The 25,651-nt window shown below is 41.8% G+C and overlaps 1 protein-coding gene across 8 annotated transcripts in view; it reads left to right on the top strand.

Moving 5' to 3' along the window:
* Nucleotides 1–25,651, top strand: part of nutf2 (nuclear transport factor 2) — a 61,384-nt gene that overhangs the window by 12,059 nt on the left and 23,674 nt on the right. For 6 of the 8 annotated variants that reach the window (XM_085991309.1, XM_085991308.1, XM_085991304.1 and 3 more), the window contains exons 2-4: nt 3,545–3,665; nt 9,569–9,640; nt 16,819–16,917. In XM_085991309.1, the coding sequence (XP_085847435.1) occupies nt 3,567–3,665; nt 9,569–9,640; nt 16,819–16,917 (270 nt within the window). In that variant the 5' untranslated portion in view covers nt 3,545–3,566. Of the gene's footprint in view, nt 1–3,544; nt 3,666–9,568; nt 9,641–15,573; nt 15,716–16,818; nt 16,918–20,797; nt 20,954–25,651 lie in introns of those variants that run through there. The other 2 variants (XM_085991310.1, XM_085991307.1) reach the window with 2 other exon arrangements.

Below are 25,651 nucleotides of genomic sequence, written 5' to 3'. Positions count from 1 at the left end.
GAATTTTAAATGATTTCTGTGCATGTTAAACATGTCATGTTAAATGTGTCTGGAGCCCAAGCTTGATGGTGTAGTGGATTAGTACAATGTCTTTTCACCCATGGCACTTGGCTTTGCATCCAGCTCGGATTGATGAAATGAAGCTTCCCAAATCTGCACCTTCTTCGGGTCCTACAAAAAATAAGCTTCATCAGTCTCGATCTAGCATCATACCCGTAATTTACCATAAAATTGGCAATCATACTGGGAATTGTAAATATTTGGTTATCTTTTGTCTGTGACTAATGATGACCAAGAGATGATGGAGGGAGGAAGGGCCAGTTAGGGTGCAGCTCTTCCGAGTGATCAGTGATTTTATGCTGTGAATATCTGAGCTAGTAGTGTCCCATATTCAATCTGTGCTGAATTAGCTGATGTCCACTGGGGCAGCAGTGGTTCTGGAATTGGCCTCGGCGTCCCTAGATTGGGGAGGCGAAATATTGTCATGGTTCCTACTTGTGATCGCCATCCAGGAACTCCTTCTGGAATTGCACGTGTGGGGATAGGATCTGGTTCAGTTGTTATGTCTTCTTGCCCCGTGTACTTGAATTTCCTGCCAGCACTTGTCATTGGGGCTCACACATGAGTAATGGCCACTTGGGGGAAGTACAGGAGGGTGTGTATGGAACGATACTCCTTGGAAGGGGAGAAAATCAGCAAAACTAAAAATTACGATGCTGAAGATGCATTAGATTAACACGGAGGCCTACAGTTCCTTAACTTTAATGAGCAGGGTTTTTTTTAGTGTGAGATGGTTTGCTTCCAGTCTGATTTTAACTTTGAACTTCCAAAAATTAGAACTGAAGCCCCACACAAATGCCACTTTGATACAACAGAAGTTTAATAAGATCAATCCTAGGTTAGAGATACATTGAAGAGCAAATCTGTTTCTGCAGTGTATAATCTTGTTCCAGGTATTTTCCATCTAACTGGTCTTTTACTGCAGTGTTCTTAGTTGCAAACTCTTGGAAACGGGCTAGGAACACTGAATTTATTTCCTGGTAAAATGTATGTGGCCTGTACTCTGGAAGATACTTTGTAGTATTAGTTTTTCATGCAAGTCTTGCTAGTAGTACAGGAATGCCTTCTAACTGTGGAGTTTGTATGTGTATATCAGCAATGTAAACATGGTGCCTAGTGCTATCTGGGTATGTCCTTTGATCTACCCTCCCAACTGCCTCCAGTCCAGAGTGTAGGTTATGGTGACACTTTCACTGTTGTAGTGGCATTTCTGTACAGCTGTTTTACAAGATCAAAAACTTGGCATAATCATGTTGACACTTGGTATATCAGATCAGTACCTGGCGAGAATCTGCTGTAGACCCTGTGGGTAAAAGTTTGTTTTTCAAGTACCAAATGCGATTTCTACAGAAGTGGCCTTAAGATTAATTCTTGTGATATACATTTGCCGGCAAATTGCAGTAGAATCATAGAAATTTCAGCACAAAAAGATAGCATTCAGCCAATTGTGCTTGTGCCAGTACTAGCTCCACACTGGAGCTGTCTACTCTAATCTCACTTCCTTGCTCTTCATCTGCATACTTTTCTTTGTATATATCTAATTTCCACTTAACTGAAGCTGATGCCGATAATGATATTTGTCACTTGTGGTAATGCATTCCATATTCTAACGACCTATTGCATTAAAAAATCACGAAGCACTAATCGATATTAATGCCCCCTTGTTACAAATTCATCAATCAGTGAAAATAATTTTTCACCTTATTCTCTCGAGCCCTTTCATATTTTTGAATACTTCTAAAACAAAGCCACATATACTTTTCTACTGCAGTGAATATAGCCTGAATTTTTCAAGTCTCTTATCATAACTATATCCTTCCATACCTGGTGGTATCCTAGTTAATCTTTTCCAAGGCTCCAAGATCTTTTCTATAATAGATGCCGAAAAACTGCACGTGTTGCTGGACCGGGAGCCTTTGTTATCTCTGGACTTGACTATTCCAGTGCTCTCTTGGCCGGCCGCCCCATCTTCCACCCTACATAAACTTGAGCTCACCCAAAGCTCTGCTGCCCGTATCCTAACTCGCACCAAGTCCAGGTCACCCCGTGCTTACTGACCTACATTGGCTCCCAGTCCAGCAACGCCTCCATTTTTAAAATTCTCATCCTTGTTTTCAAATCCCTCCATGGCCTCACCCCTCCCTATCTCTGTGACTACTACAACCGTCCGAGATCTCTGCGCTCCTCCAATTCTTGCTTCTTGCACATCCCCGATTTTTTAATTGTTCCACCGTTGGCAGCTGTGCCTTCAGCTGCCAAGGTCCTAAGCTTTGGAATTCCCTCACTAAACCTCTCTGCCTCTACTGCTCTCTCCTTTTTAAGACGCTCCTGAAAACCTACCTCTTTGACCAACCTTTTGGTCATCTGTTCTAATATTTCCATATGTGCCTCGGTTTGATAACACTCCTGTGAAGCGCCTTGGGACGTTTTACTGCGGTAAAGGCACTATATAAAGGCAAGTTGTTACTGGACCTGTGGTTCCCTAAGCTTTCCACCACTGGGGTTTTCCTCACCTCATGTCTGGGTCTGTTGTAGACTAATTGATCGAGATTGACTGCTATTAGTCAACAACTCCATTAACATTGTATCATGTAACTACAGGAAACTTTGTGCTATCCGGCACCGACGTGACCAAGCTGTTGCCGTCCCATCAAAACTGCCGGACAAACCAGCGTTAATGTTGAAACATACGGAGATTTTGAGCTCCGTATCTGGCAACAAACCCTGTTGCTTAGCAACAGCTTCTAAACAGTTGGCCGTACCTTGCAAGCGTCTCTGTAGCTTAGCAACAGCTTCAGCGAGACCTTGCAGAGCCTGACTAGTGGGGGGAAAAAAAGCAACGAAAAGAAAAAAAACTAACGAAACGGCTCCTGATTTTTGCCGGTGGCTCGAGCATTCTGGACAGTTAACCTCCGGATAAACCAAAGTTTCCTGTACCAGGATGGTAGAAGGCGAATTAGATGAACCGTGGTCTTTTTTCATCCAGCAATTCCTGTCATTCCCCTAACCTGTCTTGGTCAGTAAATTATAATATTTCCTCTCGGTCCATATTGGTTTTGCTTGTCCCAGGCAGAGATATTTTAGTTTTCTCTCATATACATTTTAATAATTTGACTTTTTTAGCCCACATTTGTTCTGTAATTCAGGGTGGTGCATTAACCTAAGGATTAATCTTTAGCTTCCCAGGGTAGCGAATCATGTTCAGATCCCAGTCTTGACTGCCATTTCAACTTGCTTGTCCCCATTTGTAGCAGTTGATGGATGGAAAATTATGCATATGTGGAGGAAAAGCTGTTGGGGTTGGTTCCCCAGTCCATTCTACCAGGCCATTATTGTATAACATTAATGGCAGCAATGTCAAAGTCTGTGGCTTACAGTTTTCATGGTCTCTTGGATAAAAAAGAGGAAGCATAGTAACGGGATGGGGCATGAGAGTAATTTTAAATGACTAGAATACTGTATTTTTGTTCTGATCTGTTTGTAGTGCCTGTGGCTGAGCGATCAGAATGGGTGACAAGCCTCTCTGGGAGCAGATTGGAAGTGGCTTTGTGCAACATTACTATCAAATTTTTGATGCAGACCGGAGTCAACTAGGATCATTATATGTAAGTATGAACTGGGTGCTATCTGCTCATTTGCCATAATTTTTCTTTTTCTTCAATGTGGCATGGTTGGAAAAAATTGACGAACTTTCACAAAACACTTTTTTGCATAAATGTTTGGCAAGTGAGTATCATTGTCATTAAGATTCAAAACTGCTGCATTAGAGGATTTTAATTATTATTCTTTTGTATGGTAGTAGCAAAGCAAATCAAATGTCAATATCTAAGTTGGATATCCAGGCCAAAGCCACTGGTGTAACAGCATGGATATCTTGTAGGCTACCTGCAAATTTCCTCTGAGGGCAGTGTGCCATGATGTGCTCCAGGGTCTGATTAGGATCTCCACAGTCACATGATGGGGATGCTTTAATCTTCCATCTATGGAGAAGGTGGCAGCATCTACCATGACCCGTTCTGAGGCGGTTGATGGTTGTCCACTGTTTACAAGGAAGGTTTGATCCTTCAGGTTGTACTGTGGGGTCCTCTAAGGAATCCATTCCGTATGTCACAGTTCTTCCAAGCATTTCGTCATCAAGGCTGAGGGGAGATTGCTGAAGGGCTTCGGTGATGGTCCAAAATGGCCGTCTAGATTTGAGACGGGTTGGTGGTAGGTTGTTCAAGTTGGCCTGGATTGGCATGTCTTTGCTGGTGTAGTGGTTGTATTCTCTGGAGACTGCATATTCGAGGCATAGGTGTGAACATAGAACATAAGAAATAAGAGCAGGAGTAGGCCATTTGGCTCTTCAAGCCTGCTCCGCCATTCAATAAGATCATGGCTGATCTTCTACCTCATCTCCACTTTTCTGAACTATCCCCATAGCCCTTGATTCTCTTAATATTCAAAAATCTATTGATCTCTGTCTTGAATATACTCAACGACTGAGCCTCCACAGTCCTCTGGAGTAGAGAATTCTAAAGATTCACCACCCTCTGAGTGAAGAAATTTCTCCTCATCTCAGTCCTAAATGGCCAACCCCTTATTCTGAGACTGTGACCCCTGGTTCTGGACTCCCTGGCCAGGGGAAACATCCTCTCTGCATCTACCCTATCAAGCCCTGTAAGAATTTTGGATGTTTCAATGAGATCACCTCTCATTCTTCTAAACTCTAGAGAATATAGGCCTAGTCTACTCAATCTCTCCTCATATGACAATGTCCTTTAGGGAAGGAAATCTGCCGTCCTCACCTGGTATGGCCTGTATATGACTTCAGACCCAAAGCAATGTCGATGACTCTTAACTGCCCTCTAGTAAGCCACTCAGTTGTAACAAACCGCTACAAGAAACAATAATAAGAATAAAACCGGAAGGACCACTAGGCACCGGCTACAGACATGACAACGGCACACCCAGCCCAGTCGACGCTGCAAAGTCCTCCTCGCCAACATCTGGGGACTTGTGCCAAAATTAGGAGAGCTGTCTCACAGATGAGTTAAGCAACAGCCTGAAATAGTCATACTCACAGAATCATACCTTTCACCCAATATCCCAAACTCCTCCATCACCGTCCCTGGGTATGTCCTGTCCCACCAGCAGGACAGACTCACCAGGGGTGGCGGCACAGTGGTATATAGTCGGGAAGGAGTGGCCCTGACAGTCCTCAACATTGACTCCTGATCCCATGAAGTCTCATGGCTTCAAGTCAAGCATGGGCAAGGAAACCTCCTGCTGATTACCACCTACTGCCCTTGCTCAGCTGATGAATCAGTACTCCTCCATGTTGAACACCACTTGGAAGAAGCACTGAGAAGCAAGGGCACAGAATGTACTCTGGGTGGGGGACTTCAATGTCCATCACCAAGAGTGGCTTGGTAGCACCACTACTGACTGAGCTGGGCGAGTCCTGCAGGATATAACTGCCAGTCTGGGCCTGCGACAGGTGGTAATAGAAACAACACGAGGGAAAACCCTACTTGACCTCGTCCTCGCCAATCTACCTGTCTCAGATGCATTTGTCCATGACAGCATTGGTAGCAGTGACCACCGCACAGTCCTTGTGGAGATGAAGTCCCGTCTTCACACTGAGGACACCCTCCATCGTGTTGTGTGGCACTACCACCATGCTAAATGGGACAGATTCAGAACAGTTCTAGCAGCTCAAAACTGGGCATCCATGAGGCGCTGTGGGCCATCAACAGCAGCAGAATTTTATTCCACCACAATCTGTAACCTCATGGCCTGGCATATCCCTCACCCTACCATTACTATCAAGCTAGGTAACCAACCCTGGTTCAATAAGGAGTGTAGAAGAGCATGCCAGGAGCAGCACCAGGCGTACCTAAAAATGAGGTGCCAATCTGGGGAAGCTGCAACACAGGACTACATGCATGCTAAAAAGCGGAAGCAGCATGCTATAGACAAGACTAAGCGATCCCACAATCAACGGATCAGATCAAAGCTCTGCAGTCCTGCCACATCGTCGTGAATGGTGGTGGACCATTAAACAACTAACTGGAGGAGGAGGCTCCATGAATATCCCCATCCTCAATGATGGTGGAGCCCAGCACGTGAGTGCAGAAGACAAGGCTGAAGCGTTTTCAACCATCTCCAGCCAGAAGTGCCGAGTGAATGATCATATCGGCCTCCTCCCGAGGTCTCCACCATCACAGAAGCCAGTATTCAGCCAATTCGATTCACTCCACGTGATATCAAGAAACGGCTGAGCACACTGGATACAGCAAAGGCTATGGGCCCCGACAATATCTCGGCTGTCGTGCTGAAGACTTGTGCTCCAGAAATAGCCGCGCGTGCCTCTAGCCAAGCTGTTCCAGTACAGCTACAACACTGGCATCTATCCGACAATGTGGGAAACTGCCCAGATATATCCTGTCCACCAAAAGCAGGACAAATCTGATCCGGCCAATTACTGCCCCATCAGTCTACTCTCAATCATCAGCAAAGTGTCGTCGACAGTGCTATCAAGTGGCACTTCCTCGCCAATAACCTGCTCACTGATGCCCAGTTTGGGTTCCGTCGGGACTATTCGGCTCCCGACATCTTTACAGTATTGGTCCAAACATGGACAAAGGAGCTGAATTCCAGAGGTGAGGTGAGAGTAACTGCCCCTGACATCAAGGCAGTATTTGACTGAATATGGCATCAAGGAGCCCTAGTAAAACTGAAGTCAATGGGAATCGGGGGGGGGGGGGCGGTGGTGGAAACTCTCCACTGGCTTGAGTCATACCTAGCACAAAGCAAGATGGTTGTGGTGGTTGGAGGTCAATCATCACAGCCCCAGGACATCGCTGCAGGAGTTCCTCAGGGCAGTGTCCTCGGCCCAACCAACTTCAGCTGCTTCATCAATGACCTTCCCTCCAACATAAGGTCAGAAATGGGGATGTTTGCTGACGACTGCAGTGTTCAGTGCCATTTGCAGCTCCTCAGATAATGAAGCAGTCCATGCCCGCATGCAACAAGATCTGGACGACATTCAGGCTTGGGCTGATGAGCGGCAGGTAACATTCGTGCCACACAAGTGCCAGGCAATGATTATATCCAACAAACGAGAGTCTTACTACCACCACCCCTTGACATTCAACGGCATTACCATCGCCAAATTCCCCCACCAACATCCTGTGGGTCACCATTGACCAGAAACTTAACTGGACCAGCCACATAAATACTGTGGCAACAAGAGCAGGTCAGAGGCTGGGTGTTCTGCAGTGTGTGTCTCACCTTCTGACTCCCCAAAGCCTTTCCACCATCTACAAGGCACAAGTAAGGAGTGTGGTGGAATACTCTCCACTTGCCTGGATGAGTGCAGCTCCAACAACACTCAAGAAGCTCGACACCATCCAGGACAAAGCAGCCTGCTTGATTGGCACCCCATCCACCACCTTAAACATTCACTCCCTCCATCACCGGCGCACCGTGGCTGCAGTGTGTACCATCTTAAAAGATGCATGGCAGCAACTTGCCAAAGCTTCTTCGGCAGCACCTCTGAAACCCGCAGCCTCTACCACCTAGAAGGACATGGGCAGCAAGCGCATGGAAACACCAAGTCACACATCATCCTGACTTGGAAGTATATCGCCGTTCCTTCATTGTCGCTGGGTCAAAATCCTGGTACTCCCTCCCTAACAGTATTGTGGGAGTACCCTCACCACAAGGACTTCTCATCACCACCTTCTCGAGGGCAACTAGGGATGGGCAATAAATGCTGGCCTTGCCAGCGAGACACACACCCCATGAATGAATTTTTTTTTTTAAAAAACCCCATCCCAGGAACCAGTCTGGTGAACATTCGTTGCACTTCCTCTATGGCAAGTATATCCTTCCTTTGTAAGGAGACCAAAACTGTACAAAATACTCCAGGTGTGGTCTCACCAGGGCCCTATATAATTGCAGTAAGACATCTTTACTCTTATAGTCAAACCCTCTTGTAATAAAAGCCAACATCCCATTTGCTTTCCTAATTGCTTGCTGTACCTGCATGTTAATTTTCAGTGATTCGTGTACAAGGACACCCAGGTCCCTCTCAACACCAGCATTTCCCAATCTCTCTCTGGCGGTGCGATGTTTGCAAGCACGGGCAGTAAAGGTGTTGGTGTCGATAAAAGCATACCGGTGATAATTCTCATCGTAGAATTCAGCTGGACACCAACGGATTTGACATGCAGACTTGATAGCCATACCGGAGAGCAGTACTCCGCTGCAGAGTACACCAGGGCGAGTGCTGCCGTACAGAGGGTTTGAGCGTCTGCTCCCCTTGTGGATCCGGCGAGTTTCTGGATCAAGTTGACCATACTCTTTTGGTGCGATCAAGCGTGATTCCTATATAGGAGGGTTTTTTGGCATGGTTTACCTCTTTTAATTGATGAATTTATGTTAGTCAATCCTCATTCCATAGCAGGTTTATTTCAATTACAATGCTCCGTTACTGTCCTATTTCCTTCCTTAAGATGTACTTTTGTGCTTCTATTTTAATGTACAATATGATCTACTCCTGATAATTCCAAGTCCTTTTTTTGCAAAAATGTTTTGAATCATACAAGAATAATTAAGCAACATAACTAACACAGTAAAGTGGGAATTTAGTGCTAAATTTAATTTGGATAATTTGAATTAAGCAACTTTGAATTAAGAGTAGACTGCACTTTTTATGGAGAAATAGGGCTTTTTTGCTTGTGTAGTAAATAGAAAATGTCACTGGGCAGCAGCTGGACACTTGTATTTGAGATTCAGGTTAAAGTGCATTGTTGGCAAACAGTACAGCAAGCTTTATTCCTTATTTGGATTACTTTGAGGCTAATCTGCGTTGACCCTTGGGTGACAAGTGGAGTATTAATTTTCTTAATCCTGATGTCCCTAATCTTAAACATCCCAAAAAATAATCAGGGAAGTTTATCCACTTGCTATATACGAGAGATCTCGGGTGCAAATGCCATCAGAGGTTTTGATTCAAACCTAGGGTTTCAGTGCATTCATATTGCAAAACTGAATCATGTTGCAGATTCATCCCAAATGAGACATGAAAAACTATATATTTGAAATATCTGATCTGTGGGGTGAATTATGGTAAATGTTGAACTTGACAGTGGTTGGAGAGCCAGAAACATTTTCACGTCCCTGCCATTGATGATACAAGCAGGTGATTCTGACATCAGCTCAGTAACCATGTATAATTTTAAAATACCATCATATATGGCTAATAACTGAAAGGGTCTAGCTTGATTGGTGCCAGATCGCCATGCTACTTAAACCACAGTAATTTCCTAACTCAGTATAAGCTATCTGAAAAATCTTTCAGACATTTGCAGGAATTTAGAAAGCAGCTGTTCCAGACCTATTAATTTGGGGAGTTTCTAGTGGTTGTGTTTTAGTTCTCTGAGAGCAACTGTTATTTTCTGAGTATCTTCTGAGATAGTTAATGAACAGATTTGATTTCTTGAGTGTATTTTTGTTTCAGATTGACGCATCATGCCTTTCTTGGGAAGGACAGCAGTTCCAAGGTAAAACTGCTATTGTGGAAAAAATAATTGTAAGTATATTGAAAAAATAACTCTGTTCATAGCATTAATAATGTTTGAACAGACCCTCATTTGGACAGCTGTGAATTTGAATGAAACTATACCGACAAACTCAATTTATCTGCTTCAGATTGATCAGTGCCAAACCAAGCATTTAAAGTTTAAGCTTAACAAAACCTAATTAGTTTCTTATGGTATATTGTTGGGTTGCTTCTTTGATATTAGAAGAGATTCACTGATAATGTAACAATGCGCTGTAGTATAACAATTTAGAAAATAATGAGGGGGTGAGCTTCAGTTTTTACCCTTTTTTTTCCCTCCCCGTTGAATTTTAATCTAAATTCTGGTAAAGAGAGTGCATTTTTCACACAACATATTTTATAGCTCCCAGATGACTAATGGGTAGAGACAATTCCTGGTGTTGAACTAAATCATAGAATGGTTACAGCACGGAAGAAGGCTATTCGGCCCGTCGAGCCCGTGCAGGCTCTCTGCAAGAGCACCTCCGCTAGTTCCACTCCCCTGCCCTTTCCCTGTCGCCCTGCAAATGTTTTTCTTTCAGCTACTTATCCAACTCCTTTTTGAAAGCCACAATTGAGTCTGCCTCCACCACTCTTTCGGGCAGTGCATTCCAGATCCTAACCACTCGCTGAGTAAAAAAGTTTTTCCTCATGTCACCTTTGGTTCTTTTGCCAATCACCTTAAATCTGTGTCCTCTGGTTTTCGACCCTTCTGCCAATGGGAACAGTTTCTCTCTATCTACTCTGGCCAGACCCCTCATGATTTTGAACACCTCTATCAAATCTTCTCTGCGCTAAGAACAACCCCAGCTTCTCCAGTCTGTCCACGTAACTGAAGTCCCTCATCCCTGGAATCATTCTCGTAAATCTTTTCTGCACCCTCTTGAAGGCCTTCACATCCTTCCTAAAGTGCGGTACCAAGGTTATCCACTTTGGTGTCAAAAACAAGAAGGCAGATTATTATCTGAATGGCAATAGATTGGGAGAAGGAGAAGGGGAAGTGCAACGAGACCTGGGCGTCCTTGTGCACCAGTCGCTGAAGGTAAGCATGCAGGTGCAGCAGGCGGTTAAGAAGGCAAATGGTATTTTCGCTTTCGTAGTGAGAGGGTTTGAGTACAGGAACAAGGATGTCTTGCTGCAGTTGTACAGGGCCTTGGTGAGACCACACCTTGAGTATTGTGTGCAGTTTTGGTTGCCTTATCTGAGGAAGGATGTTCTTGCCATGGAGGGAGTGCAGCGAAGATTCACCAGGCTGATACCTGGGATGGCAGGAATGACGTATGAGGAGAGATTGGGTCGATTGGGCTTGTACTCACTGGAGTTTAGAAGAATGAGAGGGGATCTCATTGAAACTTATAAAATTCTAACAGGACTAGACAGACTAGATGCAGGAAGGATGTTCCCGATGGTCGGGGAGTCCAGAACCAGGGGTCACAGTCTAAGGATAAGGGGTAAGCCATTTAGGACAGAGATAAGGAGGAATTTCTTCACCCAGAGAGTGGTGAACCTGTGGAATTCTCTACCACAGAAGGCAGTAGAGGCCAATTCATTAAATATATTCAAGAAGGAGTTGGATATATTTCTTAAGGCTAAAGGGATCAAGGGATATGGGGAGAAAGCAGGGACAGGGTACTGAATTTGGATGATCAGCCAAAACCCCCCTCATTCTTCTAAACTCCAGCGAATATAAGCCCAATCGGCCCAATGGACCCAATCTCTCCTCATGCGTCATTCCTGCCATCCCAGGTATCAGTCTGGTGAATCTTCACTGCACTCTCTGCAGGGCAAGAACATCCTTCCTCAGATAAGGCGACCAAAACTGCACACAATACTCGGTGTGCTCTCACCAAGGCCCTGTACAACTGCAGCAAGACATCCTTGTTCCTGTACTCAAATCCTCTTGCTATGAAGGCCAAAATACCATTTGCCGCCTTAACCGCCTGCTGCACCTGCATGCTTACCTTCAGCGACTGGTGCACAAGGACACCCAGGTCTCGTTGCACTTCCCCTTTTCCCAATCTATTGCCGTTCAGATAATCTGCCTTCCTGTTTTTGCCACCAAAGTGGATAACCTCGCATTTATCCACATTGCACTGCATCTGCCCAATCACCCAACCTGTCCAAATCATACTGGAGTTTCTCTGCATCCTCCTCACAGCACACACGCCCACCCAGGTTTGTGTCATCTGCAAACTTGGAGATATTACGTCTAGTTCCCTCGTCTAGATCATTAATATATGTTGTGAATAGCTGGGGTCCTAGCACCTATCCCTATGGTACCCCACTAGTCACTGCCTGCCACTTGGAAAAAGACCCGTTTATTCCAACTCTTTGCTTCCTGTCTGCCAACTAGTTCTCTATCCAAGTCAGTACCTTACCCCCCAATCTTTACACGCTAATCTCTTATGCGGGACCTTATCAAGCCTTCTGAAAGTCCAAATACACCACATCCACTGGTTCTCCCTTATCTATTCTACCAGATACATCCTCAAAAAATTCCAGTAGATTAGTCAAGCACGATTTACCTTTTTGTAAATCCATGTTGACTTTGTCCGATCCTGTTGCTGTTTTCCAAGTGCTCTGCTATTACATCTTTTATAATGGACTCTAGCATTTCCCCACTACCGATGTCAGGCTTACCGGTCTGTAATTCCCCGTTTTCACTCTACCACCTTCTTTAAATAGTGGGGTTACATTAGCTACCCTCTAATCCATGGGAACTGTTCCAGAGTCTCTAGAATTTTGGAAGATGACCAGCAATGCATCTACTATTCCTAGGACCACTTCCTTAAGTACCCTAGGATGTAGATTATCAGGCCCTGGGGATTTATCGGCCTTCAATTTCCCTAACACCATTTCCCTACAAATACTGATTTCATTCAGTTCCTCCCTCTCATTAGACCCTATGTCCCCCGACATCTCTGGGAGGTTATTTGTGTCCTCCTTTGTGAAGACAGAACCAAAGTATGTATTTAATTGGTCAGCCATTTCTTTGTTCCCCATTATAAATTCCCCTGATTGACTGCAAGGGACCTATGCTTGACTTCACCAATCTTTTTCTCTTCACATATCTATAGAAGCTTTTACAGTCAGTTTTTATGTTCCCTGCAAGCTTACTCTCATATTCTATTTTCCCCTCTTAATTAATCCTTTTGTCCTCCTTTGCTGAATCCTAAACTGCTCCCAATCCTCAAGTTTTCTGCTTTTTCTGGCCAATTTATATGTCCTCTCCTTGGATCTTATGCTATCCCTAATTTCCCTTATTAGCCACGGTTGCGCCACCTTTTTTGTTTTATTTTGATGCCAGACAGGGATGAACAAATTCTGTAGTTCATCTATGCGATCTTTAAATGTTTGCCATTGCCTATCCACCGTCAACCCTTTAAGTAACGTTCCCCAATCCATCCTAGCCAACTCGCGCCTCATACCACCGTAGTTTCCTTTATTTAAATTCAGGACCCTAGTCTCTGAGTTAACTACTTCACTCTCCATCTTAATGAAGAATTCAATAATATTATGATCGCTCCTTCCCAAGGGGCCTCGCACAACAACATTGCTAATCAATCCTTTCTCATTACATAATACGCAGTCTAAGATGGCCTGATCTCTAGTTGGTTCCTTGACATATTGGTCCAGGAAACCATCTCCTATACACTCTAAGAATTCCTCCTCCACAGTATTGTTACTAATTTGGTTAGCCCAATCTATATGTAGATTAAAGTCACCCATGATAACTGCTGTGCCCTTATTGCATGCGTCTCTAATTTCCCGTTTAATGCCATCCCCAACCTCAGCATTACTGTTTGGGGGTCTGTATACAACTCCCACTAACGTTTTCTGCCCTTTGATATTTCTCAGCTCTACCCATACAGATTCCACATCATCAGAGCTAATATCCTTCCTTACTCTTGTGTTAATCTCCTCTTTAACCAGCAATGCTACCCCACCTCCTTTTCCTTTTCGCCTGTCCTTCCTGAATATTGAATATCCCTGGATGTTGAATTCCCAGCCTTGGTCACCCTGGAGCCATGTCTCTGTAATCCCAAGCAACTGCGCATTTCCTCACTAAACAGATTGACGGATTGTGAAATTAACAGCGCATGGACTGAGAAAGAAATGTAATTTAGAGTGGGTGAATTCAATGCCAAATCAGGTATCGAAAGAGAAATAACGAGAAGGAAAGAAAGATTGGATTAAGAGAGAGAAAAAAAGAGATAAAGGAAAAGTTTAAAAAAATAAAAAAAAAAATTAATTTGACATTTTGAAAATCTCCAACAACAATTAATACCTGAAGGAATGAGACTCAACACTTATAATAGTTAATTTTCAGTGCTAGAGGAGTTGTTTGGCAGTAATTAACACTTACCACATTGGTAAAAGGGTACATAAAGTGAAATGGACAAGACTTAACTTTCTGTGGCGAGTTTAGTTTGTATCTACCGCGCAAATACAGCAACCTTGCGCTATTCAATGCATTTCAATGATGAGCCAGACAGCGAGATTCCGTATTCACGAAGCTCATGCTGCGGCGCATCTCGCACAGCAGCTTCTGGATTTTGGTCTTTAACTTCGCATCTGCCCTCGCCTGAATTTGCTGTAGCATTTCTGCATAAATAATGGGAAGTGCCATTTGCCTCACCGTTATTTTGACAGCACATTATGGCCCAATGATATAAATAGAATTCATAGATGGAAAACTGGTTCTTTAGGGCAATCATTTAGTCTAATTAATTGAAAACAGAACATATCACAAAGTTGCATAACTACTGGGCATTTGGAGCTTCAGGCAGTTTGGTTCTATTGTATTGTTTAAATATGCAATAGTAGCTTCCAAACCTGAAGAGCAAACAATAGAATTTGTACTGTGAATAATGAGCTGTGTAAGTTTTTTTTTTAGGGTAGGCCCACCATACAGGCAAGTTTTAGAGCAGAGAGTAAAAGGTAACTGAGTATCATTTACATTCAGTGATTTATAGGTTGCTGTCAGGATTCGAAATTTTTGACTATTTGACCTAGGAGGAATTTCGGGTGCTTTATGTTGAGATGTTGATATTAAAGTTAATTCAGCTCACAAGGGATTACATCCACTTTCTGAAATTTCAAATTAGTTCCACTTGAAGCATATTTTTCTTGCATATCACATCAACTTAAGGCAATGGAGTTCATTTAACACATTCCAGAGAGAAAAAGGAGTATTGGAAGGGCTTCATTCATACAAACCTCACAGGGGGAGGGAGGTGGAGGAAATGTTCTAGCTGCCAGGACAGCCCACACCAAGTTGATTTGACTAGCAGCTTAACTGGCCAATCCTGAATAAAGGCAGTTGGAAGAAGGTCAGAGGTCAAATCTTTGGCTTCCTGTCTAGTTGGAACAAACTGACAAGACAGTTTACAGTAATCTGCAATAGAAGTCAGGCACAAAGAGTGAGAATGCATCTTAAGTTTAGTGCCAACTAGTTTGAGAATTGCTAGTCAGAAGTGTGAATTTAGCCCGCTAGTGGATAATGTGGCATGCTTTGTTTTTCTATGTCATGAGGAGCATTATGAAATAGATTAAAATGCACTAAACATTATTCTGTTTGCTCAGTGTCTAGTTTACACAATGAGGCAGTTCATTACTGCAACTCCCGCCCCCCCCCCTCCCCCGTTACGCTATTCTATGTCTAGACATAGTTAAACTCTTGATCGGAGGAGTCACTGGCTTGACATCACTAGAATACCCGATGATGCTGAACTTGAGAATATCTAGTGCCTAAAATTTGTAACAGCGAATTTGTTTTTTTAACTGAAAAAATAATTCTACACAAAATGATTGTTTTGTTTGCTTAGAAGCAATTTATTACTGACATTTTAAAGAAATAAGGGCAAATTCTTGTCCCCTTATATGGTCCACATTAACTTAACTTTCTTTTCCGTCTTCCTCAGTTGAGGGCCTGTTCTGTAGACTTCAGAAGAGATACATTTCAATCAAATAGAAGTGAGGGTAACATGATGTGCTAATGGGGGAACTCTTGAGCAATGTGCCCAAGTCTGTGAAGATCCCCAGTGCCTGATGTGCATCAGCAGAGTATGTCAGTTTCAATTCCACTTGTTTGATACGTATTTCTTCTTGGCTTTACAGAGAAGCCCTTCAACTATAATTTATTACTGAAAAGAAAGGAAGATGTTTAATAATGAATATAAAATGTCTGCATAAGTCTTGAGATGTCTTAGAAGAACATCATATTTTAAAAAGGAAAGAAAAGGCATTTTTCTTTTAGAAGTTTATTACAGTGTAGCTGGTCTTTATCTTTTTGGTTTCTAAAGCCATGCACTGAAGTATCACATTTTGTTACTCTCCACAATCACATTTTGTTACTTAGGTGATAATGACGGAGAAACTGTCAGTGTTCGCTGTCATTACCCCTCTGAAACTGACCATAACTTCAGGATTTAGTGCATGTGCAGATAAATGCGGAAATCCTGAAGTTGAGGTCAGTCACTCCCTACTCCGCCACAGGTTGCGCTGTGGAACTTCCCAGAGCCGGCAATCAATTCTAATCACTTGAACTGATGAAAACTTCCCCTTTTACGTTGGAATAGCTGTTAAAAACCCTCTAATACATTAAGCCTTGTTGAAAGAGGTGAAACTGGGTTTTTAATGACTTACTGACTGAACAACCATCCTGGCACTGAAAAATGTTATGTTTGTGAAATTTCAAATTTTTCCATTAATATGATTATGAATTAAACTGCTTTAATATTTTTTTAAAGTTTGATATTTCAGCTTCCAGCTTAATCCTATGTGTATGTCCCAATCTTCGCTCACTAAAATTTATTAAACATAAATTATAATCTATGTATTTTACTTCCTGGTTTGCTCTCTGTGAGAATTCTACAGTGTGATTGGCTGCTTAGCCAGCTTGATGACATCACTGTTGCTGGATCTGTTGATTAGCTTGATTTCACCCCAGATTCAAACTAAGGTTGGGAGAGCTAAAATTGATGCCACAGAGATCGCTAGATCTTTGTAGGCAGCTTTCTTTAAGGTCAACAGTGATTGCCTTTGCTTCGCCACTGACTGCAAATTCTGGGCTGAAGTGTTCCTGGTGTACAGTGAACCATGAAGTTTTCTCAGCCAGTAAAATTGGAGTTGCTCTTCTCAATAGGTTTCTCTTTATTTAAACACAGGGCCTTCCATTTCGAAAAATACAACACAGCATAACTGCACAAGACCACCAACCCACCCCAGATAGTTGTATCCTGAGTATGGTAGTAGGACAACTTCAGGTAAGAGAGTTTCTGTTCATGGTCTTGAATTTTATTCAAATCTTTAACTCACATTGGTTTCAATGATACTGCAATGTTTAGTCTGATATTTATATCAATTTCCTGTTATGCAAAGAGAATAGTATCTAAACCATTTTTTAAAAAAGTTTGCGTTCACATGTACAGATGCACTAAGAAATTCAAACAACTTTTCTGAAAATGTCCAGAAACAACAGGAAGATAGGAAAGCATAATCCAACCTTTGGGTTAAATTCAATGAATAACTAATGGAAATTCACTATTGCTAATTGTTAGTAAGTCATCATTGCAATAATCTTAAGAGAATTTGAAAACTTTTTTTTTGAGTTCTTGGTTGCTGGTGGGCAGCCTGCTTCAAGCCACTGCCATTCTGGAACTCTCTGCTTTCTCTTTCTCACTTTGGGGAAACAGAACTTAGTGAAATGTGACATTCTGTAGATTAGCATTTAGTGCACCAACAAATTTCAATAATCTATCAAAAATCCAGTATAAGATCGCTACTCGTGTTACAGCCCTTATTCATGTAACAGATGCTACATATTCCTGCACAAGCAAGAAAATGTGGTGTTTAGAAGGGACAGAAATGGTGTGTATAAAATTTACTTCAGTTATGCACCATAATTGGATATGGAGGTGTTTTGAAAAAATTGAGTAACTCTAAAGGAGTTGCTGACTTTCTGTATGTGTAAAAGGATTGGTAGCCATGAGTACTATAATGGACCTGTACTTAATACAATATGTCATGAAGTGGTAGAACTGCTTTTGCCAGAATCCCCACTTGGCAGGTTCTCTTTTTTGAGTATTGGGAGTTGGGGAGAAGAACAAGATGCTGCTCCTGAAGTCATTTATACTGGGACCAGTGAGATGGAATACAAAGGTTTTTCGTGGTCTGGTGCATTCCTCTGTTCCATTCATGTTGTGCCCTTGGCAGAGGCCTTTGAACAGTTGTCTGCTTGCTGTCTATTTTCAAAAATTAATGAGAAGCACAGTAAAAAGGACTGCGTAGAAGAGTGTACCTTACAAAAGGCTTAATAATGAACTGTGGGATGACATACAGTGAAATGTGCATCAAACATAACTGTATCAAACTGGGGAAGAACACTCCACTGTAATTGGAAATAAGGTCCCAGAAAGGACTGAACTGAAAAAAAAAAAAATCACAAATGAATCCAACTGGGTAAAGTAAGAAAGGATAGACAGATAAATTTAACTTTCACCGGAGCCTGTCACTTAATAGATCAGAACAAGTACCTGCCACTGAATCAGAAATGACCCAATCTAATATCCCAGGAGAGGGAATCGAACCTGTAGGAAGGAAAGAGGGGAAGAGTAAAAGGAAAATGTTGTAGCTGGAGTAACAGAGGAACAAAGCAGAGAATGCTTTACATCTGAGGAAGCCTGTCTTCGCAAGTGAGTATTGCATGGTGTAGATCTAAGGGGAGGGGAAGAAGAAAGTAGTCAGTAGGTGTGTGAGTGTGTGGATTTGAGGAATAGGTGGTCGTGGCTATTTTCAGTGCAATAGCATGAATAGAATGATTCAGCGTAAACTAAGAGCGAGTTAGAAGATACTGCCATCTTCCCTAACCAGAGTTAGCTATTTGTTTTCTTCTATTTATCTGTCTATATTTTTTGATGGTAAATGAATAATTTAAGAGTCTAGGTACAAGACTGTAGCAAAATGTAATTTGATATCAAATAAATGTTCAGTACTTCAGCTGTACAATCTGCAACATCTGATTAACCAAGGAGTTGCATTGTGAGCAGTGTTCTGGTTTGATGTAGGTAAATTCTGCTCAACATAATTTTTTTTAATAGTACATAGAAATTGTTTACTTGTCATTAAAATTTTGTGTTCAATTATATCTTTATGTAATTGCTATGTCACTCAAGGTCAGCTAACAGTTACATGTATGATTATTGGCACATTGCCAATAAAGTGTTTGATCCCTATATCCATCATTGTATATTTTATGATCTGGTTATTGTAGCTCTAAGTCACCTCGAAGAATCCAATGGAAATGGACTGAGTTGGTGGGTTGTTTCTGAAATAGTTTGATGTTCGCCATTTCCTCGAGTAAAATAAAAAGTAAACTATACAGTTTGAGCAGTTTCTTTTTGGGTCACTTTTGTAATGAGAATTTCTTTTCATTTTGGTATATTTTTACATTTTACGTGAAGTAATGTCAGGTTTTATGCCATGGTCTTCTGAGGCCAGATGCTGTCATTTGAACTCTGCACGCACATAATCATAAACACTAGAACAGCAGCCATTCTGAGTGATTGATGCCTGTGCCTTTCAACTGGCGCAATCTACCCATATCCTTTTTTCCCTGCCCTTTCCCTCTATCCTTTTACATTCTTCCTTTTCAAATACTTACTCAATTCTACCTTTTAATGACGTTCCAGCCTCCGTCTCAATAGATGTTCATGGTAAAGCGTTCATGCTAAAGCATTCACGCTTAATAATCCACTGTATGAAAAAAGTTCTAACTTCCTTCCCTCCTTATTGTAATGATAATACAGGAAACTTTGTTATATCCGGCAACGACGGGATCGAGCTGTTGCCGATTTATCAAAACTGCCAGACATACAAAGTTAATGTTGAAGCATACGGAGGTTTTCATCTCCGTATCTGACAACAAACACTGTTGCTTAGCAACAGCTTGTAAACAGTCGGCCCGTACCTTGGAAGTGTCTCTAGCTTAGCAACAGCTTCAGAGAGACTTTCCAGAGCCCGACTGTTGAAAACAAAGCCACGAGAAGAAAAAAAGCCTAACAAAACGGCTCCTGATTTCTGCCGGTAGATCGAGGTTTCCGGACATACAACCTCCGGATAAACCAAAGTTTCCTGTACTTGTTATTGAATTCCTGACCTGTAGATACAATCTTTCACTGTTTACTCTCAAACATTTCATAACCATAGAAATCGTATGAAACCTGTTAGATCCTCTTATCCATTTCTAGTTGTAAAACAAGCCCCAACTTTTCGAGCCTTTCTTCATAACTATGACCTCTCATTCCTGGAATCATTCTTGTGAATCTTCACTACTCTTTCCATGGCACTAATGTCCTTCCTATAACGGGATGCCCAGAACTGCACACGATAATCCAACTATGGCTTAACTATGTCTTGTACAAATTTAATATCACTTCCTTGCTTTTATATTCAATGCACCTATGTAAAAAAAAAAACCACAGAATTCCTTTTGCCTTTTTATGTTTTCTATGTGCATTACCTCCTTTTAAAAATCTATGCACCTGCATCAGTAAATTTCTCTTTTCTTGCACTCTGTTGTGTATTTGCATAGATTGAATGAAGTTACCCCACTTTGACTTGATGTTTGTGGTAGGTCAGCCACACACCTGAAATTTTATTCTAATTTTGCCTTGTGCTTGTTTACCTCCACAGGCAAATTAGTTAACTTTCTTTGTTAATTGAAGCAGCTGCAATTGGGGAAGCTGGCACATAGTCCGGGTGCAGAATGAGAGAATTGGCCAAGTACAGCAGGGGCAATTCATTCTTGACTTCCATGCTAGTTTTTTATTTTGTGCATGTAGTATCTCATCTTTGAATCATTTGTGCCAGTTTAGTGTGGATATATTGTCTGAAAATGTACTGAATCTCCGGTCAGATTTTGGGGTCAGCTAGACCTTAGAAACCATAATGTTTAGTATAGTCAAACTGGTCATGTGAGGGTTTTACACTTCCTTATTTGTTTCTGCTTTAGATTATTGTTAATACTACTTTCAAAATATATTTTGGTGCTTACAGAAGACAAAATCATAAACATGTTAGTATTTGTAAAATACAGGAATATGAAATCAAACTTGGTAACCATTTGTTATTTCATCTTTTGCTCAGGCAGATGACGACCAAGTTATAGGCTTCCAACAAACATTTTTGTTGAAATGTCTTAGTGATACCTGGGTGTGTACCAATGAGGTCTTCAGGCTAGCACTTCACAACTTTTAATAAATGAACAGCTCTTTTTCCTCAGTTTGTCTTTCCTCCTCCCCAGTAAGCATTACTTTTTGCAGTTTTGCACGTGTGTGGCCTTTGCAGGAAATTGCAGCATGTTCTTGCTGTAAGTCCATGTGGGTTTTGCTTGTCTTGAATGTCGCACTGAATTTAATAGATTGCCCCAATTTTGTGAATATAATTTGCACCTACAATGTGCAAAACATAAACCTTAGGATGTGTACACCCTGTGCCAATTTAATACCATTGTACCAGCACAATTCCTTCCAGTTCAGCTAACTTGCAAGTGCTTGTTTGTATGGTTGCTGTGTGTTAGCTGTTTATTGCTAATTAGACTGGGCCATTCATTTTGCACTAAACTAAACCTTGATCTTGAATAAACTGCTATAGGTATACTATACTAGGTTTTTTGTGGCAGGTGGGGAGACTTTGCAGGCATGCAGTGTTTTGATATATTTTTTTTTTTAAGAATCCAATTGTCGACCAACCTAAAATAATTAACTAGTTTACCTGCAACACCCTGGAGTTTCCGCCTTGGGTGCAACCCAAAACTGTGCCCATTTTGGCGATGTGAAGTTACACCCATGCATTCTCCCAATCTCATTAGAATATGCTCAAACTTAAAATGAGTGTAAATAGGCATAAATCAGTGTTGGCAACCACACCAGTATATTTCTGAGTCTTAAAATTAAAAGTTTCAACTCATTCAACCATCATTTATACCATCATCATCAATCATAGCATTTATAAGAACATGCAGTTGGAAGCTTTTCAATTTTATAAAAAACGCTCAAAAATTGCAATTAAAAGGCAAAAAATTTGTTTCTTACCGTGCGTGAAAATCTGGGCACAATGTTGAGACCACTCCCCAAACAAGCGCAGTTGGAGGATACCCGTATTAGGGGCGGGGCCAGTTTTGTGGACTGAGATTTGTTTAGATGGAAGCTTTGATGGACGGGCGTAAAAGACCGAGGCAACATGGGTGTATTGTAGTTACACGCATATCTCACTTGTGCCCAAAATTCCATGATCTTTTAAGCCACGTAATTGGTTTGCGACTAGGTTATTTGTGTATCTGGGTGCGAATGCGGAGGAAACACCAGGCCAGTAGATAAAATTCCTACTCTATTAGCTTTGTCAGTTAATACTTTCCATACTCAGCTGTTCGCGGTAGAATTTTTTGTCATCCATAGAAACCATTACAACAACAACTTGCATTTATATAGCACCTTTAACGTAGTAAAACATCCCAAGGCGCTTCAAGTATTATAAGACAAAAACATTTGACATTTTTAAAAAAATTACCCATTTGTAAACATTGTAAAAGCATTAACTATGAAAAGGAAACATAATATCAAACAGCAATTTGCAGTGTCGGCAGCAGTTCTATCTTGACAGAATGGATACCAGTTGTAACAAAACTTAAAATATGTATAGAAGACAATGATCTTGTAGTAATGGTGTTAGCTTCAGAACCAAATGGTCATGTGTATTTCAGGACTGTCCACTTCTCAAAATTCATCTGCTTTTCTTCTCGATTATCTCTCCTCGACGACTCAAATTATCTGGGGTAGAGTTTCCATGGTTGCCAGGTGTCGTCCAGTAACATACCCAAGGGACCGCTATTCATGTACGAGCCTTGAAAGTGAATTTGGTGACTCTGACCAAGGAGGCCATTGCAGCAGAACATGATCTTCTCCACCTATGTGTACTTTCAGTAGGGGTAGCTGCATGGTGATCGAGTGAAAGCCTTGGTTGATTTTCCCTCTGCTGACCTAGGAGGGCTGAAGCCATTTGTGGAGCTCCTACTGCCTCAAACCAACCAACTCAGCATAGATCGGGATCCTTCCAGCTGCTCGCCAGCTAAAATTGCTGAGCAGTTGAACTGCAGCTGTTCTGGCTTTTAAGAGTTCTTGAGCAGGCTAAGAGGTGAAACATTTGAAAAATTAAAGCATTATGCTTCTGGGAGGAAAAACTGACTGGTTTGAGAGTTCTCACTAAACAGATTCCAGCCCAGTGGCCCTTTTAAGAAATGTTAACATTTTTTAAAAACAGGACTATAATCATATGATTGTCAAATTTAATTATATATTTTTAATAGGAAAATATCTATCGGGTAATGGTATCACACTGTAGTGTGTGATTTCTCATGTTTCTGAAATTGGGGAAATTGCTATGCTGTGCAAACAAGGGGAGGTGATTCACTGGTTGTGACTATTTCCTGGTATGTTACGGGGGGGGGGGGGGGGGGGGGGGTGGAGAATAGAGAACTGAGCACTCTGATCATTTCAGGAGCCTCTCAGCAACCAGCTCATGAACAGCATGGAGTGTGATGCATGGTGACCTAAAAGAGAGGACGCACAGGATAAATGAACATTGGTTTACTGATGTCACAAGTTCCTCTGTATCTACTATCCTTAAAATCTCCTGGTTAGAAGTAATTTAGCAGCTGATAATTTGTGATTCCCTACACTGCCATTAAGTTCTATTCTTGTGGTCATGAATGTGTTGAGCAGTGGTAGTTGTGAAGGAATTTTCACCTTTATTGATGCTCAGATCTTATTTTCTGGTGAATGAATCCTCCCCATTCTTTATATCACTGTGGGAGAAGCCAGACACAAAATATCTAATATCCTAGGTGCAGTATGCAGAAGAGCAGTGAAGTTCTCCTGGTGTCCTTGCCAAATTTTCCCTCAACCAACATCAATAAAAAAAGATTATCTAGTCACCTTATTGTTGTTTGTGGGACTTTGCTATGGACACGTTTCCCTGCATTTCAAATACTTCATTGGCTATGAAGCACTTTGGGACATCCTGAGGTTGTGAAAGGCACCATATACAACAACTTCTTCCTCTTCCGTAGTGTCTCAAATGGAAGAAGGGGGGGGGGGAAATCCATCAAATTTGGTGAGAAAGGTTATGAAGAAGGGCCAATAAAATTACCTCTAGTACAAAAAATGTAATCTGGCTACCTTCTATTGCACTACATTTTATTATTATGGCATATCAGTCAGTTCAGTATTTAAATTTAAATTTTTGGTAGTTCATCTGAGATATTTTACCTCTGGAAAGCTACAAAGAACGAACGAACTTCAGAGAGTTAAGAGGTTCCTGGGAGCAAAATGAAGGCATTTCTCCAAAGCCATGTTGGCCAACCTCAGATGATTGCGGGGGGGTCACGACCCCCATTGAGTTGCCAATTCCCCCAATACACACAATATGAGATCCAGCCATATGCAAAAGCAAGATCCAGTACACACAAAAAGAGATGGCAATGGACAAAAAGGGATCCCCATATTCCAAAAAGTGAGAGAGCACCACGCTTACACAATCAATGCCCCCATATACAAAAATTCCTGATTCCCCGTGCACAAAAAGAATTAATGGCTCTTCAGTCACCCTTCTACATTTTCCTATCCATATTGCCCCTATCTTCCTGTTCCCCAAAAGTTTGAAGACTTGTAAGCTTCAGCTTTTTAAATTTCCCAGACTTGGAGAGAGGTAAAGGTTGATTCCTGATTGGGACAAAAGTATAGCTCCCTAATTGGCACCAATCAGAGAGCAGATTTTTCTCGTGCTGAAGCTGAACAGAATTTGGAATAAGCTTTGCGCACAAAGTAGTAAGGAACTGGTGTGGGTTGATAGGCCAGGTAAACCAGATTTGGCCTGTGGACTGTGCCTTCAACATTCCTATCGTAGCTTGTGCCTTTCCCCTTGAAGATTGACTTATCCTGCGCACTCCTAACCATTTTCCCAACCCTCCACGAATTACACTCTCATCGGATACAGTACTCCTATTGCCTGTGTGCTTTCCGAGCTCCACTATGTTGGACATCCTGGAGAGATATATGTTGGACATTTTGGGGAGTTGAGGGCTAATAATCGAACAACTTTCTCATGGAGCAACAGGTTTTCCAATATGAACAGGATGGTATTAAAGTATCATGAGGGGAAAGCATTGCCTGTCTTCTGATGTGTAAAGTGCTTGTGCAAAGAAATACATGACAGTAATGGCGTCAGGCATGGGTGATTAAAGTGGGCATTTAGAGGCTAGGGTGATAAAATAGAGGTATTAGCGATAGTATAGAAAGATAGTTTATAAAGCCTATTCAAATGGTTTAAGGACAGTTACGTCAGGAAGTCTTGTTGAGGGAAAGTAACTTTGGGATAAACAACTACAAATGTTTACATGAATAGACTAGCTTCAAAGGATTTGAGAATAGATACGTCATGCAGTCTTGACATTTTCTTTTGATGTAGTCAAAATATATATATATATATATATAATATAAATCGGTACTTCTGTCTGTCATTCTGTCTGTCATTCTATCTGTCTGTCATCGCCTGTGCGTCTGGTGGGCTATGCGCTCGAAAGTTACAGGGCGTACCTACGCGCGTGTTACCTCCAAAGAAAGCTTACGCTTCCGAGACGGTTTTAAGCATATTAACGTTTCGGCCGGGCTAAAATCGCGCCCGCGGTATCCCAAAAACCTTCAACATTCCGCTCATTAGCATCTCATTATCCGCTCATTAGCGACAGAGTGACCTCGAGCTCGACCAATCGTACGCCGGGTTGCTGGCGTGTGCCGCCGGGCCAATCGGTGCGTGTGTGGCCGGGCCTTATCGTTCTGAACCGAGGTGAGTCGCCGCCATCTTGATTCCAAATTTTTCCTTTCTTTTTCCCGCTTTCTGCGTCTTTAAAAAAAACGTTGCTTTTAAAACACACATTGTTTAAAA

The sequence above is a fragment of the Somniosus microcephalus genome, chromosome 6, assembly GCF_052327205.1.
Source record: "Somniosus microcephalus isolate GS21.2 chromosome 6, FLI_Smic_1.0, whole genome shotgun sequence".
NCBI classification, from domain to species: Eukaryota; Metazoa; Chordata; class Chondrichthyes; order Squaliformes; family Somniosidae; genus Somniosus; species Somniosus microcephalus.
Note: the sequence above shows the minus strand (reverse complement) of the source record. Positions and strands in the feature narration are given on the sequence as shown.